The following is a 15,562-nucleotide window of genomic DNA, read 5'->3' on the forward strand; positions in this document are numbered from 1 at the left end:
TGACATGCAGTGTAGAGGAGATGACCTTGAAGTTCTGATCCTTCCCCCTCCACCTCTGGTGTGTTGGGGTTGTAGACATGGTTTCTGATCTGTCTCTTTATTTTGTCATTCTGAGATGGTTTTTTTTAATGTTTCTTTAATTGTGTGTGTCCGTGTGTGGACATTATGTATATGTGAGCACAGGTGCCAATGGAGGCCAGAAGCTGGCTCCGTCCCTTCTAAAGCTGCAGTTACAGATGGTTTTGAGTCACCAAACATGGTGCTGAGACCAAACTGCCATCTCTCCGGCCCTCTATTTACTTATTTTTTATTTTTGTTTTTAATGGTGTGTGATGTGGGGGATGGCATTCAAGGAGTCCAGATCAGGGCAGAGTCAGATCCCCTGGAGCTGTTTTGCAGCTAGTTGTGAGCCAGATCTCATGGATGCTGGGAACCCAACTCAGGTCCTCTTCAAGAGCCGTGTGTGCTCTCACCCACTGAGCCGCCTCTCCAGCCCTCACTTTGTACTTTTTCAGTGTGGCTGCTGGAAAACTGAAAGGTGTATGTGATTTTTCTATTCCTATTTGAACAGTGCTGGTTTAAAATTTCAAGTACTCTAAAATATTTAATAGCCTTGGAACCCTTTCTTGGTTATTCTGATAACTGATAAGAATTGCCTTGTGGGGCTGGAGCAATGGCTTAATGAAAGAGTGGACTGCTCTTACAGAGGACCCAAATTTGATTCCCAGAGCCATGTCAAGCAGGCAGCTACATCTGCCTGTAACTCCAGCTCCATGGAATCCAATGCTTCTGGCCTCCAAGAATACCCACACACGTGTGCACATACCCACACAAAGAAACACGTAATTAAAAATAATTTCTTAAATTCTTTTTATTTCAAATTGTGCCTGCGTACATATGTGTGTGTTGCTAAGAGTCTTAACACACAGCCTTAAATGTGCTAGACAGGTGCTCTATTATTGAAATACATCCTTAAACCCAAGAATAATCTTTTGTATTTATTTTTTTCCTCAACCAATAAGGAATTTACTTTTATTTGGGGTTTTAATAAACTTAGTAGATTACATTTGCATTATAAGGAAAAGGGTCCTGCTATTCTCTATCTCCAGTAGGTACAAGCTGTTGGAAATTTGTATCAACTATCTATTTTTGAAGTGCCTTGGATAGTGGTTCTATCAGTTAAAACGAAGATTCTTCACCTGGTACCCATGGGTTACTTCAGAAGTTTATTTTTTTTAGCACTATTGTCTAGCTAATACGTAATTTGATAGATGAATTTCTTTTTTAAAACAGATTCCCTTTTTTGTTGTTGTTTTTGTTTTTGTTTTTTGTTATTTTTCGAGACAGGGTTTCTCTGTGTAGTTTTGGTGCCTGTCCTGGATCTTGCTCTGTAGACCAGGCTAGCCTCAAACTCACAGAGATCCACCTGCCTCTGCCTCCTGAGTGCTGGGATTAAAGGCGTGCACCACTGCCCAGGTAAAACAGATTCTTAAACTGTAACCAAGGATGGCCTAGAACTCACAGCAATCTTCCTGCCTCATCCTCCTGAGAACTAGGATTATAGGTGTTACAGGATTATAAACTTGATTTCATTGTATTCCTGATAATTTGCAGTAAGACTGTCAGATGGGTACTTAATGAAAAGAAAAACAATTCTTAGTACATAGTTTTAAGTAGCAAGTACAGTAGCAGCTGAGGATTGAACCCTGAGCCTTGTACATGCTAGGTAAAAATGCTCCACTGCTCAGATCCATGCCTTAGCCCTTACACTTGAATGTTATCTTTGTGTGTAGACTGTCTTAACTAGAGCTGACCTTCTGCATTATTTCCAGTTTCAGCCCAGGCCCCAAACTCCACCATCACAGCTCAGACTGGCGTTGGTGTAGCATCTACAGTACACTTGAACCCCATGCAGCTGATGACAGTAGATGCTTCGCATGCACGACATATCCAGGGGATCCAGCCAGCACCCATCAGTACACAAGGAATCCAGCCAGCCCCCATTGGAACATCAGGGATCCAGCCTGCACCAATTGGCACACAAGGAATCCACTCAGCAGCCCCAATCAACACTCAGGGGCTTCAGCCAGCAACTATGGGTAATCAGCAGCCGCAGCCTGAAGGAAAAACCTCAGGTAAATTTAACTCTTTAGAGAAAGGGGAGAACAGGATGGCTCAGCAGATGCAGGAACTAATCACAAAGCCAGCACACCTGGGATCGATCCTCAATACCCACATAGTGGAAAGAGAGAACCCAGTCAAAGTTGTCTTTGTATATGCACACACAAGAGGAGGAAGTGAGTTGTAACACAAATACATTATACATACAAATAAACTTACCTCTCAGCATGGAAGAAAAGAAGTACACCTGGGTTTTAATCTTGGCCCTGCCACTTTCAGGGGCCTCAGGTAATTTCTCCACTGTTAAGTTTCATCATTGTAAGATAAGCTGCTTAGAATTTACCCATAACTTCACATTAAAAATAGGATGTCTGACCCCAGAGAGGTGGCACACACCCTTAATCCCAGTACTCAGGAGGCAGAGGCAGGTGGATCTCTCTATGACTTCGAGGTCAGCCTGGTCTACAGAGTGAGTTCCAGGACAACCAGGGCTACATAGTGAGACCCTGTCTCAAATAAATAGCATGTGTGGAGCTTGAGAGATGGCTCAGAAATTATGAGCACTGCTTGTGTGTCCAGAGGACCCAGGTTTGATACCCAGCACCTATATAGCAACTAACAACGCTCTGTAACTACAGTTCCAGGGGATCCCACCCCCATCTCTTGGCCTCCTCAGGCAATGCACACACACAGTACACAGACATACATGCAGACAAAACACCTATACACATAAAACACATAAAATGAAAATAGAAATAAATCTTAGCAATAGCATGTGCAACTATCCTAATCTGCATTTGCAGTTAGGCAGAAGAGTTCTAGAAAAAGCTCAAAGTTAAAAGAGCAAAAGTAGGGCTTGGGGATTTAGCTCAGTGGTAGAGTGCTTGCCTAGCAAGAATAAGGCCCTGGGTTCGATCCTCAGCTCAAAAAAAAAAAAAACAAAAAGAGCAAAATTACGTTACAGTGTTGTCATTCAGATTCCATTTCTTCAGAGTTGTAAAGTAGTAAAATCTTAGTGCTACCCTAATATTGCTAATGTTGACAACAAAAATACTAGTAGAATAATCATTATATAAAATGTAATGATTCATTGTGCTTAAAATAATTGATGAAAGCCGGGCGGTGGTGGCGCACGCCTTTAATCCCAGCACTCGGGAGGCAGAGCCAGGCAGATCTCTGTGAGTTCGAGGCCAGCCTGGGCTACCAAGTGAGTCCCAGGAAAGGCGCAAAGCTACACAGAGAAACCCTGTCTCGAAAAACCAAAAAAAAAAAATTGATGAGCTGTTTTTCTAATGAATTTTCAAAAAGATAAGAGAGAAGTACTCCATACCCATAATACCAGTACTTGGGATACTGAAGCATTCATACTTGCCAGCAAAACATCCGTACACATAAAGTGAAAATAACTAAATACATTTTTTTAGAAAGATAAACAGTATTATAATCTGTATTGGTGACTTTTCTCAGTGTTCCTACAAGCACAATGAGCCTTGTGCTATTTCTTCTGTGCCTTACCTTTTGAGGACAGAAGTTTTCTAGAGATCAAACCCAAGACTTCAGATACGCTAGGCACATGCCAGACAAGTGAGCCACGTCTCTAGCTCCTGTTATCCTCTGAAGTGGGGCGTTTATATCATGAATACCTAGTGCCGGGGTCTAAACGTTTTTTCTGTCTTAGATGGCATTTCAGTAAACTGTCCTGTTTCTCTTGTCCTCTATTCTCTTTCAGCAGTGGTGTTGGCAGATGGAGCTACAATTGTAGCCAACCCTATCAGCAATCCATTCAGTGCTGCTCCAACAGCAACAACTGTGGTCCAGACTCACAGTCAGAGTGCTAGCACCAACACACCTGCCCAGGGCTCGTCTCCCCGGCCAAGCATACTACGGAAGAAACCTGCCACAGATGGGTGAGTAGATTCAGAAGTGCATAGACAAAAAGAATGGATTCCTACATCCAATGCAGAAAACAACTTAATTCTATCTCTGTTACACTTCAGATTTTCTCCAGGTTCTAGAGAGAAGACTCAGCAGTCTCAGCACTTACTACCCTTGCAGAGGACCTGGGGTTGGTTCCCAGAACTCACATAGCATTCACAGATGGCTATCTATAACCACAGTTCCAGAGATCTGATGCCCTCTTCTAGACACCAGGCATACACGTGGTACACAGGCAGGCAGAGCACTCATACACATACATGTTTTAATAAATTAAATAAAAATTCCTCCAAAACACAGGATCGCTTGGTAAGCTACATCCTGCTCAGACTATGACGTTAGGACTCTTCCAGTCAGTGAATAACAGCTGCAGTTGTGTATTGTATACTGTATGCTTTAGGAGTTCTCTCTAGCTTTAGAAGTCTTAGTTTGCCTCTGTTGCTGTGGTTAAGACCACCAAAAGCAACCTGGGAAGGAAAGGGTTTCTTTGGCTTATACATCACAGTCCATCATGAAAGAAGTCAGGGCAGGAACACCAGGCAGGAGCCTGGAAGCAGGAACTGAAGCAGAGGCCATAGAGAAATATGCTTTCTGGCTTGCTCTGTGGCTTGCTCAGCTTACCCTTATACAACCCAGAATCACCTGCCTAGGGGTACCACCACCCACGGTGAACTGGGCCCTTCCATAACAATCATTAATCAAGAAAATGCAGACTTACCTACAGGTCAGTATCGTGGCAATGTTTTCTCAGTTGAGGTTCCGTCTTCCTAAATGACTCTAACTTTTGCCAAGTTGACAAGAAGCGGGGAAAACACACACACAGTCTAATCCTAGAACTGTTACTTAGCCTTGTAATTAAGTCTTTGGGTATGTCTTGGGGTTTTCTTAATGTGGACCATATATATATATACATATGTATATGTGTATATATATAGATATATACATATTTTTTTTTTCATCAAACATGAAATGTTGCTCAGGACTAGCAGTTTTTCAGGCATATTAAGACTCTTTAGTGACAGGACAGTATTTTTTGTGTGCTCTAGATGCCTTCCAGTGTAGGGAAGCCTCGTGCTGTTGAAATATAGTGAGGTGTGAGCACTCCTGTTTGAGAGCAAGTGTCCGGCTGAGCCGAGATGATGGCGTCAGCACTGGAAAAGCAAAGTGGGTCAAAAGGCTGGAGTGGGGTCAGTGCAGTCTTCAGGTACACAGCAGTGGCCATTGGGCCAGTGCAGGGCTTTCCGATGTGTAGTTCTCTGCGTAGACAGAGTTACTGTCTTTGCTCATTATGAATACTCCGTAAAAAAGTTTTTTTTTAAAGCTCCATTGAGCCCATGGTAAAATAACCCTAATAAAACAGAAGACAGAGCTAGGGAGATGGCTCAGCAGTTAAAAGCGCACACTCATCGGGCAGTGGTGGTGCACGCTTTTAATTCCAGCACTTGGGAGGCAGAGGCAGGAGGATCTCTGTGAGTTCGAGGCCAGCCTTGTCTACAGAGTGAGTTCTAGGACAGCCAGGGCTGCACAGAGAAATCCTGTCTGGAACCACCAAAGGGGGGGAAAAAAAAGCACACACTCACTGCTCTTCAGAGTTTGGTTCCCAGCACCCATGCAGAACAGTCCATGGCTGCCTGTCATTCCAGGGGATCCATGGGCACCTGGAGTCACACGCACATAGCCCCACCCACAGACACACATGTACACATTATTTAAAAAGAAGATGACAGAGTTTGTAGAGTGATCATGCACATGTAAATTTCTCTTAAAAATCATGTAGAATTTAGTGTCTTGTGTGTAGAAAGAAAAAGACTACAAGTGACTGGAGAGATGGCTCAGCAGTTCAGAGCACTTGTTGCTCTTGCAGAGGTCACAGGTTCAATTCTCAGTACTAACGTGACTAACAGCCTACTTGTAACTATAGTTCAGAGAATCTGATGCCTTCTGATCTCCTTGGATATTAAACATTCATATGGTGCACACACCTGCAGGCAGAGCAGTCATACACACAGAAGAAAATGAGTAAATCTAAAATTACAGTTTTTAAAGATTGCCAGTACACAGGATGGTGAAAACAGGAGAGGTCTCAGCTGCAACAAACTTTGAAGATGAAAAGCAGTGATCCATGGTCACAACCTTGGTTTTGAGGAGACCAGATGTTTGCACAAAGTTGAGAGGCATTCTTATTGAAGCTGCATGGTTTGGGAAAGGATGAGAAGAAATAGGGGTTAAAATGGAATCTGTTCTTTTAAGGAGAGTAGGCTAAAATTTGGAGCACAGGCAAAGCCTGGAGTCCTTTGGAGCACACTGCCTCCAGCCTGAGAGAAAGTTCTCAGGACAGGAGCCACAATGAAACTCACTATAGACAAGCCCTTCCCACATGCTCAGAAGACCCACTGGCCCATATATTATTATCTGACATTTTTTGCATGTGAGCTCTGACTAGTACATGAATACACCTTGCTAAGTACTGAAGCAGAATTGCTAGGTCATGGATATAGTCTACACTTACTTCCTGTGTGTATATCTGCCTATGACTTTTCCAAGTGGCCAGACCGGCTGTTTATACTCTAAACAGCAGAAAAGACCTTTTTGTTTGTTTGTTTTTGTGTTTTGTTTGTTTGGTTGGTTTATTGTTTTTGTTTTTGTTTTTTTGGCCTTGCCAACTCTTGTTGCTAGAAGTTGGAAGTTAGATTATTTCAGGGTTATATCTCATGAGTTTTTGTTTGGTTGGTTTGATTTTGATGTTTACTTGCCAGTGTTTGGTAGATAGTTTGGTTTGACTTGTTTTGTTTAGATACTTTTTCTTTTGGAAAAGTTTATAATGGTATAAGCGTTGACTGTAGGGCTGGGTGTGGTGGTGCATGTCTTTCATTCCAGTATTCAGGTTTCAGAGGCAGGCGGATCTCTGTAAACTTGAGGCCAGCCTGGTCTTATAAAGTATGTTTTAATATATAGTCTTGAGTATTCAAGGCTAGCTTCAAACTAGCAAAGGATGACCTTGTACTTCTGATCTTCCTGCTTCCATGGCCGGAGTGCTGGAAGATTGACGTGCACCACCACACTTGGTTTATGATTGCTAGAGACCAAGCTGTCTAGTTCCCCAATTCCTAGTGTGAAGCTAGCCAGGCTAACCTCAGGGTCCCTGTGTAGCCAAGGACGGCCTTGAATCCCAAGGCCTGCTTTCACTTACCATGTGCTAGGCTCACAGGTCTATGTCACCGTGCCCAGCTATTTGGGTTTTTTGCTTGTTTAGTTGGTTGATTTCATTGATTATTGTGGTCTGAGTATTAAAGCTAGAGCATTGTGTATACTAGACAAGGGCTATACCATTAAGCTGTCCCCAGCTTTTACCAACTATCTTCTGCCGTATTACTTTGAAGCAAATTTTGATCATGTTATTTTATTTGTGTGTATTTCACATGTGTCTGTTAGGATATACATACTTAAAAATGGGGAGAGACAACTTAATGACATCAACTATACAGTCATTGTTCTAATTTCTACTGGTTTGGGTGTATCACAAATTTTGTTTTATTTTGTATTATTTAAATCACTGTCAGCTTTTGTTTATTATTTTGTTGTTATTTGTGATGTTTCTTGTTTTGTATAGTGGTGTGGGTTTTAGAAACAGTCGCCGTAGCTCCAGGCTGTCCTTGAACTCATGACCATCCTGCCTCAGTCTCCCAAGCGCTCAAGTCATGGTTATATTCTACCGCACCCAGATTTCTTGAGGTTGGCTTATTAGAGGAATTTCGTCTTTTGATCCTCACTGTGGATTTTTCTCAGAGGCCATACTATTTCATAATGGCCATAAATTTGTTGGCTTAACACAACAGATGTGTATTATCAAACAGTTCTAGTCTCCCCGCAGGACATTGGCAGTGTTGGTTCCTTCTGGAGTGTATGTCGTCCCTCTGTCCTGGCTCCTGGTGGCACTTGTTTGCATTTCTTGGCTAGTCTCTCTCAGTATTGAATGCCCTGATCTTTGTGTCTGTCTCAATTCCCATTCTCCTTTCTTTTCTAAGGTACTAGTGGTTACATTTAGGAAAGACCCTGAACTTACAATGATCTTACTCAAGAAAGTTAATTGCACTTTCAAAGACCTGCTTATCCTGAGCTGGAGAGATGGCTCAGTGGCTAAGAGCACTGACTGCTCTTCCAAAGGACCCAGGTTCAGTTCCTAGCACTGACCTGCTCTCAAAGCCATCTGTAATGGGGATCCAATGCCCTCTTATGGCCTCTGAGGGCATCAGGCCTGTGTGTTGTACTCAGACATACATGCAAGCAAAACAACCATGTACAAAAAAATAACAAAGACACTATTCTCAAGTAAAGTTAAATTTACATGTACAAAGATTAAGCCTTATGTATACATAGTGTTCATTAGTTCAGCAGAACACACCTAATCGTGCTATTTCGTTTGTTCTAGCCTGTGCATTTCATGGAAGTTGTTACGTGTATCTATAAGGTTAATAAGGGTCAGAGAGATAACTCAACAGTTAAAGGTGCATCCTATGACGTTACACATACACATGGTACACACATGTATGCACACACAATGTAATTATTTTAAACCATAAACCATAATAGTAAATAAAAGTTTGATTAGTTCAATTTTTATATGTATTTATTGCCTCTTCCAGAATGAGTGCTTCGTAAGGAGATAATCAGTCTCTCATCAGGAGACAGGGTGGCTGGTGGTTACCCTTTTGAGATGTTAGTAGCTCAGTGAATGGGCACTGGAAATGATAGACTGTAATTCTAGCCATTCTTTCTCAAGCCCATTCTCATGTGGCACTTGGTCCAACCACTGTTTTCAAACTAAATATACTGAAGTCACTTCTGGCATCTGTTCCACTAAAGCCAGGGATACATTCTCAACCAGAACCTTATGTGACCTCTGTCACACAACAAACACAATTGCTCTCTGATTTTTTCTGTGGTCAGTTCTTTGCACTGGATTTCCAAAATTTTGCTCTTACCTCTCTCAGTATATAATTATATAATAATGATTGTGAACACCTTAAAATGGATTTTAATAATAACAAGAGCTACTTCTAGGTGTCACATGCTAGAAGCAGCTCATAGTCATGATGTGGTTGCCCCTTGGAGTTTATAGCAGGAAGTGAATAGGGATGGGTAAAGAACTTGCTGCATTTTGTTAAAAGCCATTTAAAGCTGGTGCAGTAACACACGTCTGTGACCCCCACTCCTCCGAAGGTTAAGAAATAACAAGACTGTATCAAGAGAAGAGAAAAAACAATACTTGATGAGTATGCTGATATATACATGTAATCCCGTCATTCAGAAAGACAGAAGGGGTATCAAAGCAAATTTGAGGCCAACCAAGTCTACATAGTGACTCCTAAGACCAGCCAGGGTTGCATACAGAGACCTTGTCTCAAATCTAAACAAAGAAACGACTGAAAAGCCTTGTCATTGTAATAGTTTATTTTCAGCAGATGTGCCTGGCAAATGTATCTTGCACTGCTATTTTCTGGGTTTATCTCATTTCTTTCAGAATGGCAGTTCGGAAAACTCTCCTCCCTCCTCAGCCTCCTGAAGTGGCTAGTCCTCGAGTAGAAAGCTCTATGCGGAGTGCATCCGGGTCACCTCGGCCTGCAGGGTGAGCTCATATATTATCATCATTCTTACTTTAAGTTACGTATCATCGTGTGGCAAAGTTTAATAGGACCAACTTCACATGATTTTTTGGGGGGTTGAGGGGTGGCGGCACCTCTTTCCATATGATGGCTTTTCCAGCTTCATGACCTGGGCCAATTACCATTTGTAATATTTATAGAGTGAACACACTCCTAATAGCTAGCAACTACCTTATAGCATTCTAGTGTATTTAAAGCAAATGTTCAAAGCACAGAACACAGAGCCTGCCTCATAATAAACATCCACTTGTTACTTTTTTTGTGGCATCATGGGACGGGAGAGATGGCTGTCAGGAAACTGCCTGCTTCACCAATCTGAACACCTGAGTTCTGATCACCAGCAGCCACGTAAAAGCCAGGCACCGGGTGCTAAGTAACAGAGGCAGCTGGACCCCAGAGCTCCCCAGCCAGCCAGTCTAGCCAACAGTGAGCTTCAGGTTCAGTGAAAAATCCTGTCTCAAAAAAAACAAAGGGAACCGGGCGGTGGTGGCACACGCCTTTAGTCCCAGGACTCGGGAGGCAGAGGCAGGTGGATCTCTGCGAGTTCAAAACCAGTTGGTCTATATAACAAGTTCCAGACCAGGCTAGCCAAGACTACACAGTGAGACTCTGTCTCAAAATAAGAAAGAAAAGGGGAGATGGTGTGGCTGGATGTCTCAGCAGTTAAAAGCGCTTGCTGCTGTTGTAGAGGGTCCAAGTTCAGTTCCCAGCACCCACATGGTGGTTCATGTCTGTCTGTTAATAAAACTTTAAAGATAAAAAGGCAGGGTCAGAGAGGAGGCTCCATAATAATCAATGAAAATTTTTAAAATATATAGGTTCTGGAGCATTGACTCAGCAGTTAAGATTACTCTTCTAGTAATTGAGTTTGCTTCCTAACACCCACATCGACTGCTTACAAATACCTATAACTCCAGTTCCAGGGAAACTGACACCTTCTGACACACAAATGGAAAATAGATGTATCTTTTAAAAAATAAAATTAATTAAATAAAATAAAACTAAGTTAATTAAAATTTAAAAATGAAAAGTTGGAGGTAATGTATGCGTGTACATATTTAAAGTATAAAGTCAAAATCTTCTGTTCCCCATCCCGAGTGCTGGGATTAAAGGTGTGTGTCACTGCCTGACCCTAAACACTCTTTTCAGTTGCTAAAAATCACTTTGTACAGTTTCACCTTGCATGGTAGACATTTTTATAATCCTGCATAAAGGTCCACAGTGACAACTGTTAGCATCCCTCCACCAGTCTTGGTCCTTGCGTTTTCTTCTTCTGACACATACGTGTGTGTGTGTGTGTGTGTGTGCTTTTTTACTTATTTAAAATCTCTGCTCTAGAATTAATCTTCCTGTAAATCACTACCTGTTCATTCTGCCACTTTTGTCTCCATTTTTACACTGGTGATTTTGGGGGAGGGGGCAGAGGAAAGGTTCCCCATATCTTTCACATGCAAAAGAAATAAGGCTGAAAGAATATAAACATACCTGGTTTTGTTAGTAGGCAATGTCTCCAGATCCTAAAATGATATTTGACACAAGGCATCTATAAATGTTTGGGAGATGGGTCAGTCATTGTAATGCTTGTCACACAAGCGTGAATACCTGCGTTCAATCTCCAATATCCACATAAAAACGAAGAGTAGCGGTACATGCCTATATTCCTAGAACTGAGGAGGCAGAGACAGGAGGATTCCAAGGGCTTATTGCCAGCTACTATGAGCCAACACTCCATTTCAAAGCCTTTGGTTTTTTTCCTAGGTGAAATAGAAATTCATTAGCACATTAAAGTATAGGGGCGCATGATTTGACTTTTGTTTGTTTGTTTGTTTTTGTTTTTGTTCTTGTTTTTCGAGACAGGGTTTCTCTGTGTAGCTTTGGTGCTGTCCTGGATCTCACCCTATGGACCAGGCTGGCCTTGAACTCACAGAGATCCACCTGCCTCTGCCTCCTGAGTGCTGGGATTAAAGGCATGCGCTGCCACCACCCGGCTGACTTTGTTTTTTTGGTTTTTTTTGGTTTTTTTTTTTTTTTTTGGTTTTTCGAGACAGGGTTTCTCAGTGTAGCTTTGCGCCTTTTCCTGGAACTCACTTGGTAGCCCAGGCTGGCCTCGAACTCACAGAGATCCGCCTGGCTCTGCCTCCCGAGTGCTGGGATTAAAGGCATGCGCTGCCACCACCCGGCTGACTTTGTTTTTTTGGTTTTTTTTTTTTTTTTTTTTTGGTTTTTCGAGACAGGGTTTCTCAGTGTAGCTTTGCGCCTTTTCCTGGAACTCACTTGGTAGCCCAGGCTGGCCTCGAACTCACAGAGATCCGCCTGGCTCTGCCTCCCGAGTGCTGGGATTAAAGGCGTGCGCCACCACCGCCCGGCTTGACTTTGTTATTTTTATTTTGTGAATTGTGTTAGGGATTGTACCAAAAGCCTCATAAAAACTAGGAAAACTACCTGATGTTTTTTAAAAGATTGCACTAACTCTGGGAGTATAGTTAAGTGGTTGACACTAGACTGGCATGTGTGAGATCCTAGGTTTAAACCCCAGCACTGTACGCAAGAGCATAATAAATGAGTAAACCAGGTATCCTGGCACTATATTTTTAATTGTAAGAGAGCAAGGGTGAAATAGGGCCCACCAAAGAAGGGATGATAGACTTACACTATTTTAGTGGCTTAAGAGTATCTTGAAGGTAAAGAAAGTCTTAAAAGCGGGCATAGTGCCACACATCTTTAATCCTAGCACTGAGGTAGGAATAGGTGGATCTCTTGTGAGTTTGAGGCCAGCCTGGTCTATATGGCAAGTTCTAGGCCAGCCAGAGTTAACAGTGCTAAGTAAGACTTTGTCTCCAAACAAAATCAAAAAAAAGTCTTTTCGGTAGTGGGTTTTTTGTTTGTTTTTTCCTGTGTTAGAAACTGAACACATGGCCTTTTGAATGATAGACAGTTGCTCTGCTGTGAACTATATACCAAACCAGATATTATAGTTTTACAAGAAACATATTCATTTTGTTGTGATTTATGTGTATGTGTGTTTGTCTTCGTGTATGCATCTACACCATAGATATGCCTGGCACATTTGGAGGCCAGAAGAGGGGGTCACATCCCCTGGAACTGGAATTATAGACAGCTGTGTGCTATCTTGTGGGTGTTAGGAACAGAACCCAGATCCTCTTTAACAACAGCAAGCACTCTTTAATTACTGAGCCATCTCTCCAGACCCTTTTTCCTTTTTTTTAAACACATTTTTTTCATTGTCTAAAATACATTTTTTTTTCAAAATAATATGGATATTAGTTTTTTGTTGTTGGGTTTTCGTGGTTTTTTTTTGTTTGTTTGTTTGTTTGTTATGGTTGTTTTTGTTGTTTTTCCCTTTGTTTTGTGGCTGGATTAAGGACTGAACCAATAGCCTCAGACATCCCAGCATCTACGTATAGTGGCTCACAACCATACGAACCCCCAGTTCCAGGGGATCCTGCAACCTCTTCTGGCCACCGAAAGCACCAGGCACTCAAGTGGTACACAGACAGACATGCAGACAGAACACTCATACACATAAAATAAAGTTGAAAAAAAAAAAACTGTCCAAAAATTGCAATATTGTTATAAAATTGAAGATTAGGATACACACACACACACACACACACACACACACACACACACACACACTTATTTGTTTGTTTGTTGTTTATGTGTGTGAGGGCAGGCCCGGGCATGAGTGTCAGAGGACAGCCTTGGGTGTCTCTGTCTTTGCCTTCCACTGCATTCAAAGCAGCGTTTCTTCCTTGTCCCCACGTGTGCCGCGTTAGGTGACTGCTGAGGTGACGGGTGGATGTTAACTGCATCCAGCTTTACACAGATTCTGGGGATCTGAAGTCAGATTCTCAAACTTGAACAGCCGGTGCTCTGTATCTGCGCTTCTCCCCTGCTCCTTTTCCCCTCTCATTTTAAAATAGGGTCTCGTGTGTAGCCCAGGCCAACCTCGAACTCCAAGTTTGCTGCCTCAGCCTCACTAGTGCTTTCATTACACATCAGTGCAACAGGGGCCAGCAGGACATACACTTTGGAGTTTGTTTATCTGCAACTAGTAATTGACCCTAGGGCCTCAAGCACTCCGTCTTTTCTATCTTTTGGAACTTTGTCACTTGCAAAATTTCCTCTTTATGAAAAATAGGCATATAAGAAAATTCACACGAGGGCGTGAGAGAGAGCCCGGTGGTCAAAAGTACTCGCTACCCTTGCAGACGACCCAAGTTCCCTTCCCAGAACCCAGGTTAGGTGACTCACACTGCCTGAATAGCAGCTCCAAGGGATCCAGTGCCCTCTACTGGCCTCTGCAAGTACTTGCACACCTGTGCACAGTCATATAGACACACACATACCTAAATAAATCTTCTTAAAAATCTGGTATGTAAGAAATGTGAATGTAATTATAGTTTTAAAAGGAAAAAGCTCCTTTTTTGATAGCACACACCTTTAATTCCAATACTTGGGAAGCAGAAGCAGGAGCATCTCTTAACTTTAAGGCCAGGCAGAAGTACATAGCGAGATCCTGTCTCAAAGAAGAAAACTGCAACAACAATATACATATGTACATTAGAGTCCTTGCTCAGTGATGTGACGCCAAGTGATTTCTTTTTGACTGTTCACTGTTTTCTAATTGAATTGAATTACTGCATATAAAACTTGCTACCCAAAGCTGCACAGAGAAACCACATCTAGTTTAAAAAAAAAAAAAAAAAAAAAACAACCCACTGAGCTGGAGTATAGCTCAGTGCTAGAATATATACTTAGCATACTTAAGGCCCTAGATTCAATCCCTGATACCATAGGTAAAGAGCTATTTTCTTTCTAAATTAACTTAAAGGTGAGCATCTACAATTAAAGAGTAGAGTTTCAGTTGTGTGTGTTCCATAAAAAGAATTAAACAGATAAGATAGTTTTGTCTCAATTGCTACATAATGTTCTCTTTTTGTGTTTCAGTGCCAAACCTAAGCCCGAAGTGCATATGTCTCTAGCCACTCCAGTCACAATGTCCTTGGAGACCATATCCAATCAGAATGCCGAACAGCCTACCATTGCAGTCCCACCAACTGCCCAGCAGCCTCCACCAGCCATTCCAAGCATGATTGCAGCAGCCAGTCCTCCATCCCAGCCAGCCATTGCTCTTTCAACCATTCCTGGAGCAGTCCCCGTCACACCGCCCATCACTACCGTTGCTGCTGCACCAACACCGTCGGCCCCTGTGGGTGGCAGTCTCTCCACCGTTCTGGGACCTCCTGTTCCTGAGATCAAAGTAAAAGAAGAAGTAGAACCAATGGACATCACGAGGCCTGTTTCCAGTAAGTTCATCCACAGATCACTATTAGTCTGTCTCCCAGTTCTCACCTGTAACTATCAGCCAAGAAACCCATCTCAGGCCAGGGCCACTCGGGAACATCCCAGTGTGTGCTGCCAGTCTGTCTTGCCTTCATTTCTAAGAAATGAAGGACTACTGAAAAACGACTTTCCCTATGACTCATTTTTACATTTGTGTGTGGGCACACATGTCCCACAGCACTCGTAGGAATGTCAGAACAACAGTCAGTTCTCTTCACCATGTAGACCCAGGGATCAAACTCAGGTCCGCAGGCTTGACTTTACCTATTGACTCATCGCAGACCCCTTGAAAAATAGAGGCATTTTTGTAAAATGCTGCTTTTTTGTTAAAAATATTTTTGGTGTTCCGAGACAGGGTTTCCCTGTGTAACAGTCCTGGCTGTCCTGGAACTCTCTCTGTAGATCAGGCTGACCTCGAACTCACAGAGGTCCTCATGCTTCTGCCTCTTGAGCTGCTCTTTTGCAATTTTATTTCT

At 42.4% G+C, this 15,562-nt stretch overlaps 1 protein-coding gene across 4 annotated transcripts in view; it reads left to right on the forward strand.

Moving 5' to 3' along the window:
- Positions 1 to 15,562, forward strand: part of Sap130 (Sin3A associated protein 130) — a 75,006-nt gene that overhangs the window by 38,628 nt on the left and 20,816 nt on the right. For 3 of the 4 annotated variants that reach the window (XM_052741756.1, XM_052741757.1, XM_052741754.1), the window contains exons 13-16: positions 1,833 to 2,135; positions 3,851 to 4,028; positions 9,578 to 9,682; positions 14,691 to 15,049. In XM_052741756.1, coding sequence (XP_052597716.1) covers positions 1,833 to 2,135; positions 3,851 to 4,028; positions 9,578 to 9,682; positions 14,691 to 15,049 — 945 coding nt within the window. The remainder of the gene's footprint in view (positions 1 to 1,832; positions 2,136 to 3,850; positions 4,029 to 9,577; positions 9,683 to 14,690; positions 15,050 to 15,562) is intronic. The other variant, XM_052741755.1, reaches the window with a different exon arrangement.

Source organism: Peromyscus californicus, unplaced genomic scaffold, assembly GCF_007827085.1.
Source record: "Peromyscus californicus insignis strain IS unplaced genomic scaffold, ASM782708v3 Scaffold_17__1_contigs__length_78620276, whole genome shotgun sequence".
NCBI classification, from domain to species: Eukaryota; Metazoa; Chordata; class Mammalia; order Rodentia; family Cricetidae; genus Peromyscus; species Peromyscus californicus.